Source organism: Coregonus clupeaformis, chromosome 23 (assembly GCF_020615455.1).
Source record: "Coregonus clupeaformis isolate EN_2021a chromosome 23, ASM2061545v1, whole genome shotgun sequence".
Lineage (NCBI taxonomy): Eukaryota > Metazoa > Chordata > Actinopteri > Salmoniformes > Salmonidae > Coregonus > Coregonus clupeaformis.
In genome coordinates this window covers 16,089,154-16,110,344 of record NC_059214.1, presented here as the reverse complement: position 1 = coordinate 16,110,344, position 21,191 = coordinate 16,089,154, and the positions used below count along the sequence as shown (strand labels likewise).

Genomic DNA, 21,191 nt, shown 5'->3' with positions numbered 1-21,191 from the left:
ATTCTTCACCGTAGGGATGGTGCCAGGTTTCCTCCAGACGTGACGCTTGGCATTCAGGCCAAAGTGTTCAATCTTGGTTTCATCAGACCAGATAATCTTGTTTCTCATGGTCTGATAGTCTTTAGGTGCCTTTTGGCAAACTCCAAGTTGGCTGTCATGTGCATTTTACTGAGGAGTAGCTTCTGTCTGGCCACTCTACCATAAAGGCCTGATTGGTGAAGTGCTGCAGAGATTGTTGTCCTTCTGGAAGGTTCTCTCATCTCCACAGAGGAATTGTGGAGCTCTGTCAGAGTGACCATCGGGTTCTTGGTCACCTCCCTGACCAAGGCCCTTCTCCCCAGATTGTTCAGTTTGGCTGGGCGGCCAGCTCTAGGAAGAGTCTTGGTGGTTCCAAACTTCTTCCATTTAAGAATGATGGCCATTGTGTTCTTGGGGAACTTCAGTGCTGCAGAAATGTTTTGGTACCCTTCCCCAGATCTGTGCCTCGACACAATCCTGTCACGGAGCTTTACGGACAATTCCTTTGACCTCTCTGCTTGGTTTTTGCTCTGACATGCACTGTCAACTGTGGGATGTTATATACAGTGGGGAAAAAAGTATTTAGTCAGCCACCAATTGTGCAAGTTCTCCCACTTAAAAAGATGAGAGAGGCCTGTAATTTTCATCATAGGTACACGTCAACTATGACAGACAAAATGAGAAAAAGAAATCCAGAAAATCACATTGTAGGATTTCTTGTGAATTTATTTGCAAATTATGGTGGAAAATAAGTATTTGGTCAATAACAAAAGTTTCTCAATACTTTGTTATATACCCTTTGTTGGCAATGACACAGGTCAAACGTTTTCTGTAAGTCTTCACAAGGTTTTCACACACTGTTGCTGGTATTTTGGCCCATTCCTCCATGCAGATCTCCTCTAGAGCAGTGATGTTTTGGGGCTGTCGCTGGGCAACACGGACTTTCAACTCCCTCCAAAGATTTTCTATGGGGTTGAGATCTGGAGACTGGCTAGGCTACTCCAGGACCTTGAAATGCTTCTTACGAAGCCACTCCTTCGTTGCCCGGGCGGTGTGTTTGGGATCATTGTCATGCTGAAAGACCCAGCCACGTTTCATCTTCAATGCCCTTGCTGATGGAAGGAGGTTTTCACTCAAAATCTCACGATACATGGCCCCATTCATTCTTTCCTTTACATGGATCAGTCGTCCTGGTCCCTTTGCAGAAAAACAGCCCCAAAGCATGATGTTTCCACCCCCATGCTTCACAGTAGGTATGGTGTTCTTTGGATGCAACTCAGCATTCTTTCAGCTGGTAGAGCACGGCGCTTGTAACGCCAAGATAGTGGGTTCGATCCCCGGGACCACCCATACACAAAAATGTATGCACGCATGACTGTAAGTCGCTTTGGATAAAAGCGTCTGCTAAATGGCATATTATTATTATTATTATTATTATTATTATTTGTCCTCCAAACACAACGAGTTGAGTTTTTACCAAAAAGTTCTATTTTGGTTTCATCTGACCATATGACATTCTCCCAATCCTCTTCTGGATCATCCAAATGCACTCTAGCAAACTTCAGACGGGCCTGGACATGTACTGGCTTAAGCAGGGGGACACGTCTGGCACTGCAGGATTTGAGTCCCTGGCGGCGTAGTGTGTTACTGATGGTAGGCTTTGTTACTTTGGTCCCAGCTCTCTGCAGGTCATTCACTAGGTCCCCCCCGTGTGGTTCTGGGATTTTTGCTCACCGTTCTTGTGATCATTTTGACCCCACGGGGTGAGATCTTGCGTGGAGCCCCAGATCGAGGGAGATTTTCAGTGGTCTTGTATGTCTTCCATTTCCTAATAATTGCTCCCACAGTTGATTTCTTCAAACCAAGCTGCTTACCTATTGCAGATTCAGTCTTCCCAGCCTGGTGCAGGTCTACAATTTTGTTTCTGGTGTCCTTTGACAGCTCTTTGGTCTTGGCCATAGTGGAGTTTGGAGTGTGACTGTTTGAGGTTGTGGACAGGTGTCTTTTATACTGATAACAAGTTCAAACAGGTGCCATTAATACAGGTAACGAGTGGAGGACAGAGGAGCCTCTTAAAGAAGAAGTTACAGGTCTGTGAGAGCCAGAAATCTTGCTTGTTTGTAGGTGACCAAATACTTATTTTCCACCATAACTTGCAAATAAATTCATAAAAAATCCTACAATGTGATTTTCTGGATTTTTTTCTCTCAATTTGTCTGTCATAGTTGACGTGTACCTATGATGAAAATTACAGGCCTCTCTCATCTTTTTAAGTGGGAGAACTTGCACAATTGGTGGCTGACTAAATACTTTTTTCCCCCACTGTATACAGGTGTGTGCCTTTCCAAATCATGTCCAATCAATTGAATTTACCACAGGTGGACTCCAATGAAGTTGTAGAAACATCTCAACGATGATCAATTGAAACAGGATGCACCCAAGCTCAATATTGATTCTTATAGCAAAGGGTCTTAATACTTATGTAAATAAGATATTGCTGTTTATGTTTTATAAATTTGCAAACATTTAAAAAAAACTGTTTTCACTTTGTCATTATGGGATGTTTTGTGTAGATTGAAGAGGAAAATGTTTTATTTAATACATTTTAGAATAAGGCTGTAACGTAACAAAACGTGGAAAAAGAATGCCAAGAGTGTGCAAAGCTGTCATCAAAGCAAAGGGTAGCTATTTGATGAATCTCAAATATAAAATATATTTTGAGTTATATTCATGATTCCAAATGTGTTATTTCATAGTTTTGATGTCTTTACTATTATTCTACAATGTAAATAATAGTAAAAATAAAGAAAAACCCTTGAATGAGTAGGTGTGTCCAAACTTTTGACTGGTAGTGTATGTAAATGATATATTTCTGTATTTCATTTTCAATATATTTGCAACGAAATCTAAAAACATGTTTTCACTTTGTCATAATGGGGTATTGTTTGTAAATGGGTGAGAAAAAAATTAATTGAATCCATTTTGAATTCAGGTGGTAACACCACAAAATGAATACTTTCTGAAGGCACTGTACCTTTGTAGCACTGGCATGGTCAGTCCATTTGTTACTTTAAACTTCAAGCTCTGATCTAATGTACTCTATGAAGCATGTAAAGCTATGAATCTGATCTCTATTTTTTTCTCTCAATTAGCCTGCCATGTGATAATTTAATTTACATGAATTATTGATTTATTGAACTCAATCGCATTTAATTATTGAATTATTGAAAAGATTGGTCTTTATTCATCTGATCCTGGAGGGCTGCAGGATGGGATGTGCAGGTTTTTGTTCCAGACCGGCTGTAACACCTGATTAAACATAATTGTGGAAGACCATGATCATTTAATCAATAGTTAATTACTGTCACGAATCCCCCTGGTACTGCTACTCATTCCGTTCACCAGCTCCGGAGGTCTACGTCACCGGCCTTCTAGGCGTCACTGATCTGATTCATTCCATTATAAGTGCCCTCTGTTCCCCATTGTCCTTGTTGATTATTGTCCCATGTCCGTTGGTCTCGTGAGTACCGTTTATTGTGCGCTTGGTAATACGGGTCTCGTCCCGTGTATTGTTTACAGATAGTGCTCTTGTTATTATGGTTCTCGTCCTGTGTATTGTTTAGAGGTTTACACACTTTTGTTTGGGTCACATCCCTGTGTTATATATATATATATATATGTGTGTTTGTTTTGGGCTTCGTCCCCGTCGTTGTTCATGATGTACCTTGTGTTGGGTGGAGAAAATAAAACCCCTATTACGTTGTCACGATCGTCGTTAAGAGAGGAGGACCAAGGCGCAGCGTGATGAACGAACATGTTTATTTATCATTAGCGATAAACACGGACAGTAAACAAAAACAACAAACGACTCGTAACGTCCTAGGTAACATAGACCAACACGGAACAAGAACCCACCAACACAAAGGGAAAAACAGACAGTTTAAATATGGCTCCCAATCAGAGACAACCAGCCAAAAGCTGACACTTGTTGCCTCTGATTGGGAGTCACTCAGGCCAACATAGAAATAAACAAACTAGAACTCCCAACATAGAAATACACCACATAGAAAGAACACACCCTGGCTCAACATATAGAGTCCCAGAGCCAGGGTGTTACAGTACCCCCCCTAAAGGCGCGGACTGCGACCGCACCTCAACTAGAGCAAAACAGGGGAGGGCTGGGTGGGCATTCCTCCTCGGCGGCGGTTCTGGCTCCGGCCTTGCCCACCACCCTCCAATAAACCCCCCATAGCGCCCCTGGTCCGGTCTGGCCCCGCTGGCTGGAGCTGAACTGGACGTAGCAGGAGCGGTTAGCTTCAGCTCCGTAGTGGAGCAGTTGACCTTACCAGGTACCGGTGACCCAGGCACGGGTTGTGCTGGACTGACGACGCGCACCCCTGGCTTGGTGCGTGGAGCCGGAACGGGCCGGACCGGGCTGACGATGCGCACCCCTGGCTTGGTGCGTGGAGTAGGAACGGGCCGGACCGGGCTGACGATGCGCACCCCTGGCTTGGTGCGTGGAGCCGGAACGGGCCGGACCAGGCTGGCGACGCACACCGTAGGCTTGGTGCGTGGAGCAGGGACAGGCCGGACCGGGCTGGCGACGCACACCGTAGGCTTGGTGCGAGGAGCAGGGACAGGCCGGACCGGGCTGGCGACGCACACCGTAGGCTTGGTACGAGGATCAGGGACAGGCCGGACCGGGCTGGCGACGCACACCGTAGGCTTGGTGCGAGGAGCAGGGACAGGCCGGACCGGGCTGGCGACGCACACCGTAGGCTTGGTGCGAGGAGGCCATGTGATAAAATTAAGACCTGACATCTGTAGCTCTCACATGGATCTCATCTAGATTGTAAAAGGACAGGGGAAAACGTTAAATTGTATACTCTTACTAAAGAAGGTTCTGGCTAGAACCAAAAAGGGTTATATTGCTTGCATCATTTCACCCCTAAAGGTTCTACTGTATATAGATCCCAAAATTGGTTCCATATAGAACCCTTGGGTTCCATATATAGTTATGCAGCTGTAGCCAGGGATGATGTGACCTATGCTCAGATCGACGCCAGACAACGGAGGAAACCATTGAACAGAGGTAGAATCAGTTCAGGTCCCGTCACCCACAGCCTCACTGGCTCACATGGTTAAGAAAGACAGTCTATAGGCCTTATGATTTATCACCTTATGATGTAATGTATCACACCACTGCTTCTCATTCCATTGCAGAAACAAAAATGGATCGTTATGAGTCGAAAAATTTATAGATGGTATATTGATCAGGAAATATACAAATGTTTTAAATTGTTATTTGTTTTTCTCTACATTCCCTTCAGTGCGTGTGTGTGTGTGAGAGGGTGAGGGTAAGGGTGTTTGGTTACTGTGGGATTCTTTAATCAGTTTGGCTAATTAGACAGGTCAGAGTCTAAACTGTAAAGGGTTTGCCATGAATTTGACAGTATATTACAGGCAGCTCTGTGGCGAGTAAAATTCAGTATTTCATATTACAGTACACCTACTGTAATATAAATACGGTATTAAAGCAAGTACTGTGTAATGACACACAGTACAATACAATTGACTGTATTATACTGTAAAAAGGTCAATGCTACCGTAATCGGAATGTATGAATGAAATTCATTGAGGGGAGGGGTTTGTATTTGACAGTATTTAACTGTAATTACAAGGGATTGGTGCAAGCAGGTTGGCTGCTAGATAAAGTGTTTACACATTACAGCATATTAATGGATTTGGTGTTTTATATCACTTGTACTTCTAGAGGCCTCTTACAAGGCATGCCTCAAAATGTTAATGAACCGGAAACAACAATTCCATGCACCCACTAGTGGTCAAAAGGTTTTTGGCACTCCAAAGATACAGTACTGTATTCTGTGGGGTGTAATTACAGTACTATTCGAAATACAGTAATTTTCCCACAATTCACCATAATTGACAGTATGCTGCAGTAAAATGTTTCAGAATTAACTGTTGATAACACCTAAAATGACCGTATAAATTACAGTTTTCCGTTAGTGTGTTGTTGGGTATTGAGGTTTTTGACAATACACTGTAGGTGTACCCTACATTACCAAAAGTATGTGGACACCTGCTCGTCGAACATCTCATTCCAAAACCATGGGCATTAATATGGAGTAGGTCCCCCCTTCGCTGCTATAACAGCCTCCACTCTTCTGGGAAGGCTTTCCACTAGATGTTGGAACATCGCTGCGGGGACTTGCTTCCATTCAGCCACAAGAGCAATAGTGAGGTCGGGCACTGATGTTGGGCAATTAGGCCTGGCTCGCAGTCGGCATTCCAATTCATCCCAAAGGAGTTCGATGGGGTTGAGGTCAGGGCTTTGAGCAGGCCAGTCAAGTTCTTCCACACCGATCTCGACAAACCATTTCTGTATGGACCTCGCTTTGTGCACGGGGGCATTGTTATGTTGAAACAGGAAAGGGCCTTCCCCAAACTGTTGCCACAAAGCTGGAAGCACCGAATGTCATTGTATGTTGTAGTGTTAATATTTCCCTTCACTGGAACTAAGGGGCCTAGCCCGAACCATGAAAAACAGCCCCATACCATTATTCCTCCTCCACCAAACTTTACAGTTGGCACTATGCATTGGGGCAGGTAGCATTCTCCTGGCATCCGCCAAACCCAGATTCTTCCGTTGGACTGCCAGATGGTGAAGCGTGATTCATCACTCCAGAGAACGCGTTTCCATTGCTCAAGAGTCCAATGGCGGCAAGCTTTACACCACTCCAGCCGACGCTTGGCATTGCGCACGGTGATCTTAAGCTTGCATGGAAAACCCATTTCATGAAGCTCCCGACGAACAGTTATTGTGCTGACGTTGCTTCCAGAGGCAGTTTGGAACTCGGTAGTGAGTGTTGCAACCGAGGACAGACATTTTTTTATGCGCGACGCGCTTCAGCACTCGGTGGTCCTGTTCTGTGAGCTTGTGTGGCCTACCACTTCGCGGCTGAGCCGTTGTTGCTCCTAGACGTTTCCACTTCACAATAACAGCACTTACAGTTGACCGGGGAAGGTTTAGAAATTTGACGAACTGACTTGTTGGAAAGGTGGCATGCTATGACGGTGCCACGTTGACAGTCACTGAGCTCTTCAGTAAGGCCATTCTACTGCCAATGTTTGTCTATGGAGATTGCATGGCTGTGTGCTCGATTTTATACACCTGTCAGCAACAGGTGTGGTTGAAATAGCGAAATCCACTAATTTGAAGGGCTGTCCACATACTTTTGTATATATAGTGTATGTGTTCCAGAGTAGAGAGTAGAGAATGTTCCAGAGTAGAGAAATCCACAGTAGGTACTGTAATTGAGTATTGGCAGTGTCTGCTGTGGCAGGTGGGAAGGTGCAAGTTACCTGAAAAATATCTGTTCTCTCAATGTTCTAATCTCTCAATGTTGACCAAAATCATGCATTGAAATTTTGAAATTAATTGTTTTCTGCCGGGGAGGATGCCCCTACTGGCTTTGGGCTCCCAATGTAGAAATGCCCCTTGAAGCTTTGTCCTCCTCAGGCTGATGCTGACTACTCTGAGGTAAAGCCAAAGAAAAGCTAAAGGTAAGACACAGATACTCTTATTAAAAAAGCACTACACACCTAATACATAACGTATACAATTCTTAATATTGATTATACAACGGTGTGTTAGAGTTCTGAGGTGAAAAGATGCAGGCTGCTTCAAAGGAAAATAAATAACAGCCAGAGGAAAGAGGGAACAAGATCAAGTTAGTCACCAAAAGACTTGACAGATACTACTGCTTTATGAACAAAAAAGCTATGTCCCATAAGCTACTAGTGCTGTGTTATACTATATACTATATGATTACACAAATCAATTCTAAATGTATGTCCCATTAAATGTTTTATGTGAAATGTATTATTGCATTTTTTAAATGTTTTATTTTACCTTTATTTAACTAGTCAGTTAAGAACAAATTCTTATTTACAATAACGGCCTACACCGGCCAAACCCGGACGACGCTGGGCCAATTGTGCGCCGCCCTATGGGACTCCCAATCACGACCGGTTGTGATACAGCCTGGAATCGAACCAGGGGGTTTTCAGTCAGCTGCACATTCTGCTAGGCAGCTGTTTGAATTGCTCAAGATACTACTCTATTATAATATTGTTTCATTTGTATCAACATTACTTTTTTCTGAACTATACCTTCACTGAAAAAAGGTAGAAAAATAAAAATGCTATAAAAAACATGATTTATATATATATATTTTCGTAATTAATTAATATATATATATATATATATATATTTAATTATTTATATGCATAATTGCTTTCGTATTTTCTATTTGAACAAGGAAATACAAGTCACTCAAGAACATGATTGGCCAATATCCCTTATAAAACAAATGTTACACTGTTTAAAATAGATTCACTAGACTACAAAAGTGTGTTCCAGAAAATACACTACTCATTTTAATCTAACATTCATTGTTATTAACTTCCTTATTATATCAGTTTGATATGACATTTTAAATGTTTCAACACATTCTCCATTTCAGCATTCACTGTTATTTCTTATTCTTGGAAATCCCAGACCAATGCTGGAACATTGGTACATTGTGGGAGGCAACCCATCTGTCAAGAGAGACTAGTTATTTCTGTGTTCCAAGTAAACATTCTTCCAGTATGGCTGCTCTTCAAGAGAGCCTTCCCTCCTGTTCTTCAGTGTTGGAGTTGAAGGGTTAACTTCCCCAGGCTCCCAAGGACATGGCCCCTCCCCATTCTCACTGGTGAAACAGGAGCCCTGTGTTTTTAGACATTTATCTTACTGCTCCCATCATGGCCGTCCGTCTTGCCCAGAGTGTGGTGCAGAGGAGCGGCCGCTGGTTCCTGCCGTGCCTCAAAGCCCAAGATCTGGTCTGCACCAGGTGGGTAGGGGGCACCCCTTCTCCCTCCAACACCCTACCATCCACCTCCCAGGGTAAGAATCGGACCGCGGATGACCTCCCCAGGATCAAAACCTGGGAGATGTTGTACAGAATGTTTGTCAAAGGCTACTACAACCGTCTACATGAGCTACAGGTACAGTAAAAAGGCTATGCCCTCTATGGAAATGTGTGTTTTCTAAGTGTGCTCTCTGTTTTCTATGGTGGCTGTTGATATTTACCCCTCTCTATGTTTTGGGTACAGTAAGTTTCTGGGACCTTACTTTGTGTTTCTCTGTTACTGCTCACTAACTAGAGTTGAAACATGAGATCTGTGTGAGGCGTTTGTGTTTAGTCACAGAGCTGACCCACAGAGACAGTTAGGGTGCATAACAGGTATTCTCTGACATGCAGTGTTTACCTTCTCCAAGAGCTGTCTTTGCTTTGGAAATGCTATCCCAAGGGCCATCTCCATTGACATTACAAAAGGGCAGCGGTTTAAATTTATTTTGCCAGAATGCATGTCGAGGGGTTTGTTGACCCCATTTCCGAATATCAATCCATAATTGTGATATATTCAGTTACATAACAATGTGGAACATCCTGAATGGTAGAGATGTTTAGAAATGTGTGTACTATAAAGTACACTGTATGTAACACCCTGAGTTTTTCTTCCTCCACGAATACTAGTCTCTCTCTCTCTCTCTCTCTCTCTCTCTCTCTCTCTCTCTCTCTCTCTCTCTCTCTCTCTCTCTCTCTCTCTCTCTGTCTCTGTCTGTCTCTCTGTCTGTCTGTACTAGGTGTATGAGAAACAGCTGTACGGCCCCATGTACAAAGTGGGCACGGGCAGCTTTAACTCGATCGCCCTCAACAGTGTGGAGCTCCTGGAGGAGCTACTTAGGAAGGATGAGAAGTTCCCCAGCCGAGGAGACATGTCCCTCTGGACAGAGTACCGGGACCTGAGGGGCATCGGCTACGGCCCCTTTACTGAGTAAGGCCCAGGGATGGCCACTGTCTCCTGACAGGTGGTGACAATGACATCCCTGTGCAATGCTGGTCTTTTGCCTCAACCAATTGATAGCTTTGCCATCTGATGGCGGGCAGTGATGAGATCACATAAGAGAGGGACATAGCAGTGGGAAATGGAAAACAGTCACATTAGTGTACATGTCTTATAATCACACCCAGGGACGTAATTGATACACTAGTGCTCTGTCATGAAAGCGATTGCCACAGATAGTGATCAATAGTGATCCAGAAAGGCTGTGTCATTATACATTTCCATAGGCCGTGCAAGGCAGGAAACATGACCTAAGACTAACACAGCACAGTTTGCACTGGGAGTATCCTTTTGGAACCATCAAACTGTATGAGCCTACATCCATCTTACATGGCCTAAGTAGCCATCTATCTTAGTGAGATTTGATATGCATACCAACATAGATGTTTCAAATAGATAAGCACGGCAGCCATTCTGACTACATTTCCTCAGTTGTGTTCCATGAACTCCAAATGCTGCAAGACCCTTTGTAGGTCAAAGTCCAGTCATGTGAATCAATCGGATGCTCAAAAACAGTAAAACCAAATAAATGAGCCGCTTACATAAGAGCATTAACGTGCTATATTCCAATATGTGCCAACTAATCCAAATGTATTATCCTGCCTTATTGTTATTGTTGTGAATGTGCTGTGAGTGTGTAATGCAGAGCCTGAGATATTGTGTTTCCTGACAGGGAAGGGGAAAAGTGGTACAAGCTGCGGACTGTGCTGAACAAGCGCATGCTGCACCCCAAAGACTCGGTGCAGTACGGAGATGTGGTCAACGAGGTGGTCAGCGACCTGATCAAGAGGATCTACCACCTGCGCCGGATAAGCCCGTCGGGAGACCTTGTGACCAACCTGTCCAATGAGCTCTACCGATTCTCTCTGGAGGGTATGTGGGAAATCCTGCCTGTGTTGAGGGGACGATTCTTTCACCCTTATTTCTAGTTCATTTTAAGTTAAATTATAAAGAATCAGGTATAATTAAGCAATAAGGCACAAGGAGAATATACCATGGCTAAGGGCTGTTCTAATGCAAGACGCAACGCGGAGTGCCTGGATGCAGCCCTTAGCCGTGGTATATTGGCCATATACCACAAACCTCCAAGGTGCCTTATTGCTCTTATAAACTGGTTACCAACGTAATTAGAGCAGTAAAAATAAATGTTTTGTCATACCCGTGGTATACCACGGCTGTCAGCCAATCAGCATTCAGGGCTCGAAGTACCCAGTTTATAATGCTATATAACTAATTATAAGCATGTATGAGGCTCATGTAGGCTATCTCCATGCATAACATTTTCAACTATTTCAATTTGTGAAATGTATGATATGTTACGAATTCGAATTTGTTGTTGCTAATGTTAGCTAGGTGGCTAATGCTAATGTTAGCTAGGCTAGGGGTTAAGGTTAGTGGAAGGGTTAGCTAAAAGGGTTACGGTTAGGGTTAGGGAAAGGGTTAGCTAACATGCTAAGTAGTTGCAAAGTTGCTAAAGTTGTCCGTGATGAGATTCGCTCACCCATCCACCCCGACCAACCACCCTCCTTTTGTTTTTGCCTTAAGTAACCTTCTGTCTTATGTAACCATGCTAAACGTAACATATCATATTAATTTGAGTGTCTAAGTGTGGAAAGTGTCTACCGATGTGGAAGAGATTGCACAGCTAGTAAACGATATATAACAAGACAAAGAGAAGATGCACACAGATACAACACAGCTAGCGGACAAAGCAGTGGAAGAACTGAAGGTCTTCATTCCATCGGACAAGCAATCCCACCAATGTGTCATCCCATCGGATAAAGGAGCATTCTAAATATCTCACTGGATAAATTGACTGGATCAAACAGCATTCAACTGGACAAAAGAACATTGCGATTGAAATTGATTCCCTTGGACAAACTACAGAATTAACTTCCACTCGAGCTTGAGCGTTAGACAACGTTGAATCCTGTGGTGGATATTTTAATCAATAATGAGGAGATACAAAGTCAACCACCAATCAGGATATTAACTTTATTAAAATAACTTATCGATAAGGGAGCTGGTCGCAATACCCACACAACCAAGTGGATAGAGTGAGAGCCCAACGAACAGGAAATGCTGACGTCTTATATAGTGGACCTAAAAATGATTAGTCATGGCTGGTTCCACCCTTCCCCGGCAGATCATGAGCTACCTTGTTTTCTTCTTGTGGCTATGTGTATCGGGTCATAGCGCACAAACAAGTGATAACGTTAGCTCCATTACTGCCCATGTCTCCACACAGCTGTGCCCTTGGAAGATAGTAAAAGACAGGATGAACTGAAAAACTGTGGTCACTCTGAGGCTCTTTGTCTTATGCCATGTGACCAGGTTACTCAGAAGCAAAGAGAAATTGAAACAATACAGGTCTATCTGCTCCTCAAGTTGATCTCTATCTCATGTCCTTGACTACACGCTCAGACCAGCTGCGGGGAGCTAGAGGGAACAATCCTTATGAAAAGCACTGCATTGGTAGTTAATAAATGTCTCTACAATTGTTAAGCATATTAATTAAACAAATCAGGTAAATACGTGATCTTTCTCTCACAATCCGGAGCTACAGACATTGTCAGAATCTTCGGAAAGGGAAAACGTGTTTGTGGTCTCTAGCAACAGCTGTGCTGGACTGTGGTCGACATGGATGATAGTTCTGATGGGTCGGGATGATGAAAGTCAAGGACCTGGATGGTCTGTGGTGAAAAGGAAACGGAAACAGAATGGCCCTGCTATAAGCGCTGCTGACAGCAGTGCCACTTCTAGTGTTGAGAGCGTGAAGAGGGTGAAGGTAGTGAAAACTAAAGTAATGATGTGTCGGAGATTAAAGTTGTAATCGTGTTTGATGCGACCACAGGGTCTCATCTACACCCTATTCGATTAACCAATGCCGTTAAAAAAAAGAGATAGGTGAAGTCACATTAGCCCGGTTTATTGGTAATGGTAGGCTGTTAATATTCTGTGCAGACCATGTTCAGCAAGGGAAGAATCTGAAAATGAAAACTCAATGGGAAGAAAATCACAAGTTGTGTCCCTGGAGCTTCGGCTAAGCTGAGGGAGGGTCATTTCTGGGGTTCCACTATCTATGTCCATAGATGATATAAAATAAAATGTAGAGGCGGGCATTATGGTTGAAGCCAAAAGGCTGTTCAGTAAGAAAGAGGGGCAGAGAAGTGAAAGCCTGTCAGTACTCAATGTTTGATAAGGTTTTGCATAAGAAAGTACAGATGGGCTTCCTGGCTTTCACTGTTAGAGTTTGTCCCACCTCCATGAAGGTGTTTTAAATGGCAAAGAATGGGATATAAAGCGGCTCTGTGCAAAGTAAAAAAAAGATGTGCCAAGTGTGGAGGGGAACATGATTATGGTGAATGTGGGAACAATGTCAACATTAAGTGTTGTAATTGTGGGAGGGAACAGTGCAGCATTTGGTGGATGCCAGGTGCAGAAGCAGGCTAGAGTGGCCCAAAGATATAAAATCACTCTTAATGTCTCTTATGCAGAGACTGCAATGCAGATTGATGGAACTATTAGGCAGAATGATGGAGTTAATAGGGTCACCTGGAATAAGTGGACCTACTGTAGGAAATCTTGTTCTCACAAATGTGTTGTGTCAAAGGACACCTTGATAGTTCATCAGTTTGACTGTATAGCCTTCACTGGAAAGCTTATCAAACTGACTGCGTTTGTCGAAAGAAGAACTGCCAAGTTGAAGACCATTGTGGAAGCAGCAACAGAGTTTTTAGGAGTTTCAGATGTTACTGTCGCCATGATTGTTGATATGTTGACTCCTAATAATACTAATGATGGAATGTCTCAGTATGATGATAATTAGAGTTATGGTTTTTGTCATCCTTCAGTGGAATGCCAGAAGCCTTATTGCTAACAGTCAGGAGATTAAGAAATATGTAATTGATTTAGAGATCAAACCTGATGTGATATGTGTTCAAGAAACGTGGCTTAGACCACATCTTGATTGTATTCCTGGTTATTGTTCAATCAGATCTGATAGATCAATTGGACAGGGTGGTGGGTGTGCTACTTTCATAAGGGAAGGTCTGGTATATTATAATATACCTGTCCCATCTGAATATGAATGTGTGATGGTGGAAATCTACAGTGCAGGTAGTAATATTAAGTTGCAACATTATTACAACCCTTGTCGTCAACTATCTGTAGCAATGTTTGATGAAATATCAGCAGAATTGGGCTCTAGAGAGATATGGTGCAGTGACTTTAATGCACATAATAGTTTATGGGGAAGCACGCATACAGGTGCTAATGGTACTATTGTGGAATATATTATGGAAACAATAGCATTAGTATGTCTTAACGATGGATTTGTTATAAGAGTTGAGGTTGTTAGAGGGGTTACATCCTGCCTGGACCTCACACTGGCTTCTAACTCGATTGCATCTGGAATGTAATAAATGATTGGAATGTAATGAATGATTCTACTGTTGGAAGTGATCATTTCCTGATTTTGTGTACCATGAACTTTGTTGTTACTTTTACAGATAGGGTACCACTCAGAAGATTGTGCTTTCATAAAGCAGACTGGGAAAAGTTTGGTGGTCATTGAATAAAGACCACCCCCCCCAAAGTCAATACTTTTTAGAGCCACCTTTTGCAGCAATTACAGCTGCAAGTCTCTTGGGGTATGTCTCTATAAGCTTGGCACATCTAGCCACTGGGATTTTTGCCCATTCTTCAAGGCAAAACTGCCCCAGCTCCTTCAAGTTGGATGGGTTCCGCTGGTGTACAGCAATCTTTAAGTCATACCACAGATTCTCAATTGGATTGAGGTCTGGGCTTTGACTAGGCCATTCCAAGACATTTAAATGTTTCCCCTTAAACCACTCGAGTGTTGCTTTAGCAATATGCTTAGGGTCATTGTCCTGCTGGAAGGTGAACCTCCGTCCCAGTCTCAAATCTCTGGAAGACTGAAACAGGTTACCCTCAAGAATTTCCCTGTATTTAGCGACATCCATCATTCCTTCATTTCTGACCAGTTTCCCAGTCCATGCTGATGACAAACATCCCCACAGCATGATGCTGCCACCACCATGCTTCATTGTGGGGATGGTGTTCTCGGAATGATGAGAGGTGTTGGGTTTATGCCAGACATAGCGTTTTCCTTGATGGTCAAAAAGCTAAATTTTAGTCTCATCTGACCAGAGTACCTTCTTCCATATGTTTGGGGAGTCTCCCACATGCCTTTTGGCAAACACCAAACGTGTTTGCTTATTTTTTTCTTTAATGACTTCTTCTTCTTCCGCAAACAAACTTTAAAAGCTGAGATTTGTATAAACCTTGCTGTCTGGGTAAATGGCGCCGAAGGGGATGGCTGCCGTTTTACGGGCTCCTAACCATCTGTGTGTTTTTTTGTGTTGTTTGCAACTTTTTTGTACATAATGTTTCTGCCACTCTCTCATGACCGAAAAGAGCTTCTGGACATCAGAACAGTGATTCCTCACCTCGGAGTGGACACAGATTTTTTTTCTTTAATGAATCGGAGGCGAAAGATTTACGGCTCCTCCCGGACCAGGCCCAAATCCCCGTCATTCGCATGAAGAGGAGACGCTGATACAGGGGCCGCAGACCCGGTGCTTGGTGAGAATTCATCGGTGAGTGGATAATCCGCCTTTACCATCCGTCCTACTGGCGAACATGCAATCACTGGAGAATAAACTGGCTGAGCTCTGTTCGAGACTATCCTACCAACCGGACATTAAAAACATTTCACAGAGTTGTGGCTGAACTAGGACATGGATAATATACAATTGGCTGGGTGTTATGTGCATCGGTAAAATAGACCAGCAACCTCTGGAAAGACGAGGGGCGGTGGTCTGTGTCTATTTGTCAATAACAGCTGGGGCGCGATCTCTAATTTTAAGAAAGTCTCAAGGTTTTCCTTGCGTGAAGTAGAGTACCTCATGATAAGCCGAAGAACATTTACATTTACATTTACGTCATTTAGCAGACACTCTTATCCAGAGCGACTTACAGTTAGTGCATACATTATTATTTACAATTTTTCATACTGGCCCCCCGTGGGAATCGAACCCACAACCCTGGCGTTGCAAACGCCATGCTCTACCAACTGAGCTACCTCCCTGCTACCAGGACTATTTGCATGGACCCCCTTTTATACGCTTCTGCTACTTGCTGTTTATTATCAATAGTATGCATAGTCACATTACCCCTACCTACATGTACATACAGTGCATTCGGAAAGTATTCAGACCCCTTCCCTTTTTCCACATTTTGTTACATTACAGCATTATTCTAAAATGGATTGAATAACACATTTCCTCGTCAATCTACACACAATATCCCATAATGACAAAGAGAAAACAGGTTTTTAGAATTATTTTCAAATGTATTAAAAATAAACAATGGTAATACCTTATTTACATAAGTATTCAGACCCTTTGATATGAGATTCGAAATTGAGCTCAGGTGCATCCTGTTTCCATTGATCATCCTTGAGATGTTTCTACAACTTGGCCAAACTGAGCCAGACGGAAGCCACTCCTCTGTAAAAAGGCACATGACAGCCCCAGATTCTCTCTGGTCTGATGAAACCAAGATTGAATTCTTTGGCCTGAATGCCAAGCGTCACGTCTGGAGGAAACCTGGCACCATCCCTACGGTGAAGAATGGTGGTGGCAGCATCATGCTGAGGGGATGTTTTTCAGCGGCAGGGACTGGGAGACTAGTCAGGATCGAGGGGAAGATGAACGGAGCAAAGTACAAAGAGATCGTTGATGAAAACCTGTTCCAGAGCGCTCAGGACCTCAGACTGGGTCGAAGGTTCACCTTCCAACAGGACAACGACGCTAAGCACACAGCCAAGACAACGCAGGAGTGACTTCGGGACAAGTCTTAATGTTCTTGAGTGGCCCAGCCAGAGCCCGGACTTGAACCTGATCGAACATCTCTGGAGAGACCTGAAAATAGCTGTGCAGTGATGCTCCCCATCCAACCTGACAGAGCTTGAGAGGATTTGTTGAGAAGAATGGGAGAAACTCCCCAAATACAGGTGTGCCAAGCTTGTAGCGTCATACCCAAGAAGACTCCAGGCTGTAATCGCTGCCAAAGGTGCTTCAACAAAGTACTGAGTAAACGGTCTGAATACTTATGTAAATGTGATATTTCAGTATGTATTTTTAATAAATGTGCAAAAACGTCTAATAACCTGTTATTTTGCTTTGTCATTATGGGGTATTGTGTGTAGATTGATGAGGGAAAAAAAAAAATCATCCATTTTAGAATAAGTCTGTTAACAAAATGGGGGAAAAGTCAAGGGGTCAGAATACTTTCTGAATGCACTGTATTACCTTAATTACCTCAACTAACCTGTACCCCCGCACATTGACTCGGTACCGGTACCCCCTGTATATAGGCTCTTTAATTTAATTGTTACTTTTTCTTACTTTAGTTTAGTTTATAAAATATATATATATATATATATATATATATAAGTAAAAGTAACTAACTGTAAGTCGCTCTGGATAAGAGTGTCTGCTAACTGACTTAAATGTAAATATATAAATTCTTTTTTTCTTAAAAAATAAATAAAACTCTGCATTGTTGGTTAAGGGCTTGCAAGTAAGCATTTCATGGTAAGTTTACATTTACATTTACGTCATTTAGCAGATGCTCTTATCCAGAGCGACTTACAGTTAGTGAACACATCTTTTTTTATACTGGCCCCCCATGGGAATCGAACCCACAACCCTGGCGTTGCAAACGCCATGCTCTATCAACTGAGCTACATCCCTGCCGGCCATTCCCTCCCCTACCCTGGACGACGCTGGGCCAATTGTGCACCGCCCATGAGTCTCCCGGTCGCGGCCGGCTGCGACAGAGCCTGGATTCGAACCAGGATCTCTAGTGGCACAGTTAGCACTGCGATGCAGTGCCTTAGACCACTGCGCCACTCAGGAGTACGAGGATCTACCTACACCTGTTGTATTCGGCGCATGTGACAAATACAATGTGATTTTACATGACCAATTTCTCCACTTCACAAGAAAGATGAGGCTACACCGTGTTCAGTTGAGACAATTAGCGGTTTGCATCATTGGATCCTGGGGTTGGTTGAGTAATAAATGTGTGTTATATGATGAGTCTGTCCGGACCTGGGATATCTTTCACCCAATGGAATGTCGTTACAACAGCCTATCTGCCATTTGCTGAGATGTATGTGACTTCAAACTCAACCTATCCATCATCCCGTCTCACTACCAGACCCTCTGTATCCAGATCAGGAATGGATCTGTGATGCAGCCTGGTGCTCACTCTTGATTCCGCATCCTTGAGATCCTTTATGTCAAAGGCTGTCTGCCCATGATTCTACCTGCCACCTTCAAGGGGCTGTCCAGTGTGAACACACTTTCTCTTTTCTGTGAGCTACAGTGTTACAATTCATCCTTTCCTCCAACACATTCAGTGACCTGGCTAATCTGGAGGAACTGTCCATTTAGAACTACAGGCTGTCTGTGATGGTAATAGACACAATGGAGGGGATCCCTGTTTAGAAGAAAATCACAGTCAGCAGCTGTACACAGGAGCTTACTGATTTGCTATGTCGGATAGGTGATATGTCACGGTCATTGACGACCCTGGACTTTGAGTCAAAGGGGATAGTCATTTTGAGACACAAAAATTACTCAGACACAAATGGAGCCATTCTTGAACTTCCTTATTTCAATCATCTTCAATTTTTTATTTTTTCATTCCCTAATGCACATAATTTATCGAAAGGAGCATTCCGAAGCTTTGAAAACATTTCATCTCTCGATTTGCCCGACATTGGTGAGCTACAGACACAGCTTCTGCAGTCTGGAATCAGCAGAATATATATGATTTCCTTCGAATCCATTTGTGAAATTTTCAATGACACAAATATTGTTACTTAATCCTAAATTCAAGAACAACTACATAACATCTGAGAAAAGTTTATTTGGCCTGCACAGCTTGGAAACCCTACTGCTGTATGATAACCCACTTATACATATTGAAGCATCTGCATTCATCCACCTTATTTTGCTGAAGGAAGTAAATTTGGACTTTCGCCCTCCAACCAGTGAGTTAGAGACAAGTGTGAATCTGACACACTTATTTGGTGTCTTCCCTCAAGGTCTGACTCACATGAACATTAGCTCCTGGTGTCCTCTTACCATCATCATTGTCAGCGACAGAGCCCCAAAACCAGGCTTCGCTTTAAAACTCAGCTCTCCATCGACTGTGATCTTCCAGGACTGCTGGAGGTCATTATTTCGGTCAGTTGTCTTCCTCAATGTCATGATAGGACGACTCCTGTGTTGTTCTGACTTCTTTGCATGGTACTCCACCTCCCTGCAGGAGTTTGAGTTCCGGCTGGTTTCCTCAACAGAGTTTGGACATGTGGCACCCCATATGGACATGACTGACCTGAACACACTAGTGCAGAGAGATCTGAAGCTAATGAACGTGGACCTCATCGTGCAGCCAGCACTGGGCAGCATGTTTCACAACCTGACTAGGCTGGAGAGCTTGAGTCTGATCTACTGTAGAATCCTTCCTCTGGGGGAGGAGTTGAGTAGAGACCTGCACTTCCTCAGGCTCCTATATGTGGATGTGACAGAGGAGTTTAGTGTGATGGAGAAATTTTCAGAACCTCAGACCAGCCTGAGGTATGTGAAGTTCTACTATCCTCGCCTGCACTGCAGCTGTGAGAACGCCTGGCTGGAGAACTGGGCCAGGGGACAGAGACAAATCCAGGTCATCATATGGCATGCTGTGGAGCTGGCGATAACGTGCAAAAATTAAGATGGCATCCAGAGCTTCCCCAAGAGGCCAACTGTTCCCTGGACATGGGCTTTTTCCTCTTCATATGCACCTCCCTGAGCCTGCTCCTCTTCATAATTTTGGTCCTGCTCAATCAGCTGGCTGGAGACAACCTGCTGGCCCTCTGTCACATTGCCCGAGGCTGGATGGAGGAGGCTGTGCGGAGGCCCAACCCCAGGGAGCGATACCGCTATGATGCCTTTTAAAAAATGTTTACGATGCCTTTGTGTCGTATAGCGGGAGAGACTAACACTGGGTGGCGAAGCAGCTGCTGCCAGGCCTCAAGCAGAGGGGTCCTCCATTCCTGTGTCTCAGTCTGTACAACAGGGACTTCCAGCTGGGGAAGGTCATTGTGGACAACATCACAGACAGCCTCTACGGCAGCAGCTACACCCTGTGTCTGGTGAGTCGTCACTACCCGCGCGGTAACTGGTGCTCCTTGGAGCTGCGACTGGCCACCCTCCGTCTGCTGGTGGGGACATCCTCATCGTGGTCTTCCTGGAGGACATCCCCCGCTCGTCACCTGTCTGCCCAACACAGGCTGGCCAGGCTTGTCAAGACCAGGACCTAACTGGACTGGCCCCAGGACCCGGCCCTGCAGCCTCCCTTCTCTGACCGCCTCTGAACCAAACTCGCTCCTGAACATTTTACATTTACATTTTAGTCATTTAGCAGACGCTCTTATCCAGAGCGACTTACAGTTAGTGAGTGCATACATTTTCATATTCACGTCCTATAAAGGAAATTCCCGTACTGTCCTGATCCCACAACAGTTCTATTACATTTACATTTACATCATTTAGCAGACGCTCTTATCCAGAGCGACTTACAAATTGGTGCATTCAACTTATGATAGCCAGTGGGACAACCACTGAACCAGCCAATGGACAGCAATAGCAGACACAGATACAGTTTTTATTTGTAATTTTTTGATCAGCTTTAATTTTGCAGATTGTTGGTTCTATCAATTTAATTGTTTGCATCATTTCTAATACCCTTTATTTTATTTTATTTTTTCTCTATACTTTTTCCCCTTTACCGTACCATCCCTACCCTAACTGGACTAAACTAACGGACAACAATATTGTTATGGGTGGAAGATGGCACATTGATGCCATCTGTTGGTAAATGTTCATTACTGCAACTCCAGTGTTTTACCGATGTACTTGAGATACCCGGATGTATTGCAATATACTGAACAAGACTGGTTACTCGCATCAATGCCTCTGCCTCGTTATTTAACATTCAAACATGGTGTCAGAGTCGGATAACTAACCATGCTTTCCGCAAATTAGAGTCACCTGTTCTGGTTTTAAAAAGCTTAGTTGAGTAAAACTTCTCCGGAATTGTCCTTAGCTAGATTGAGTTTG

General features: G+C 43.6%; 1 protein-coding gene and 1 pseudogene across 1 annotated transcript in view; both read left to right on the top strand.

Moving 5' to 3' along the window:
• Positions 1-8,844: 8,844 nt before the first annotated feature.
• The window catches only part of LOC121536654 (sterol 26-hydroxylase, mitochondrial), a 28,684-nt gene continuing 16,337 nt past the window's right edge, over positions 8,845-21,191 (top strand). The window contains exons 1-3 of the mRNA XM_041844066.2: positions 8,845-9,087; positions 9,731-9,921; positions 10,664-10,863. Of these exons, the coding sequence (XP_041700000.1) occupies positions 8,845-9,087; positions 9,731-9,921; positions 10,664-10,863 (634 nt within the window). The remainder of the gene's footprint in view (positions 9,088-9,730; positions 9,922-10,663; positions 10,864-21,191) is intronic.
• LOC121536653 lies at positions 17,958-20,929 on the top strand (annotated as a pseudogene).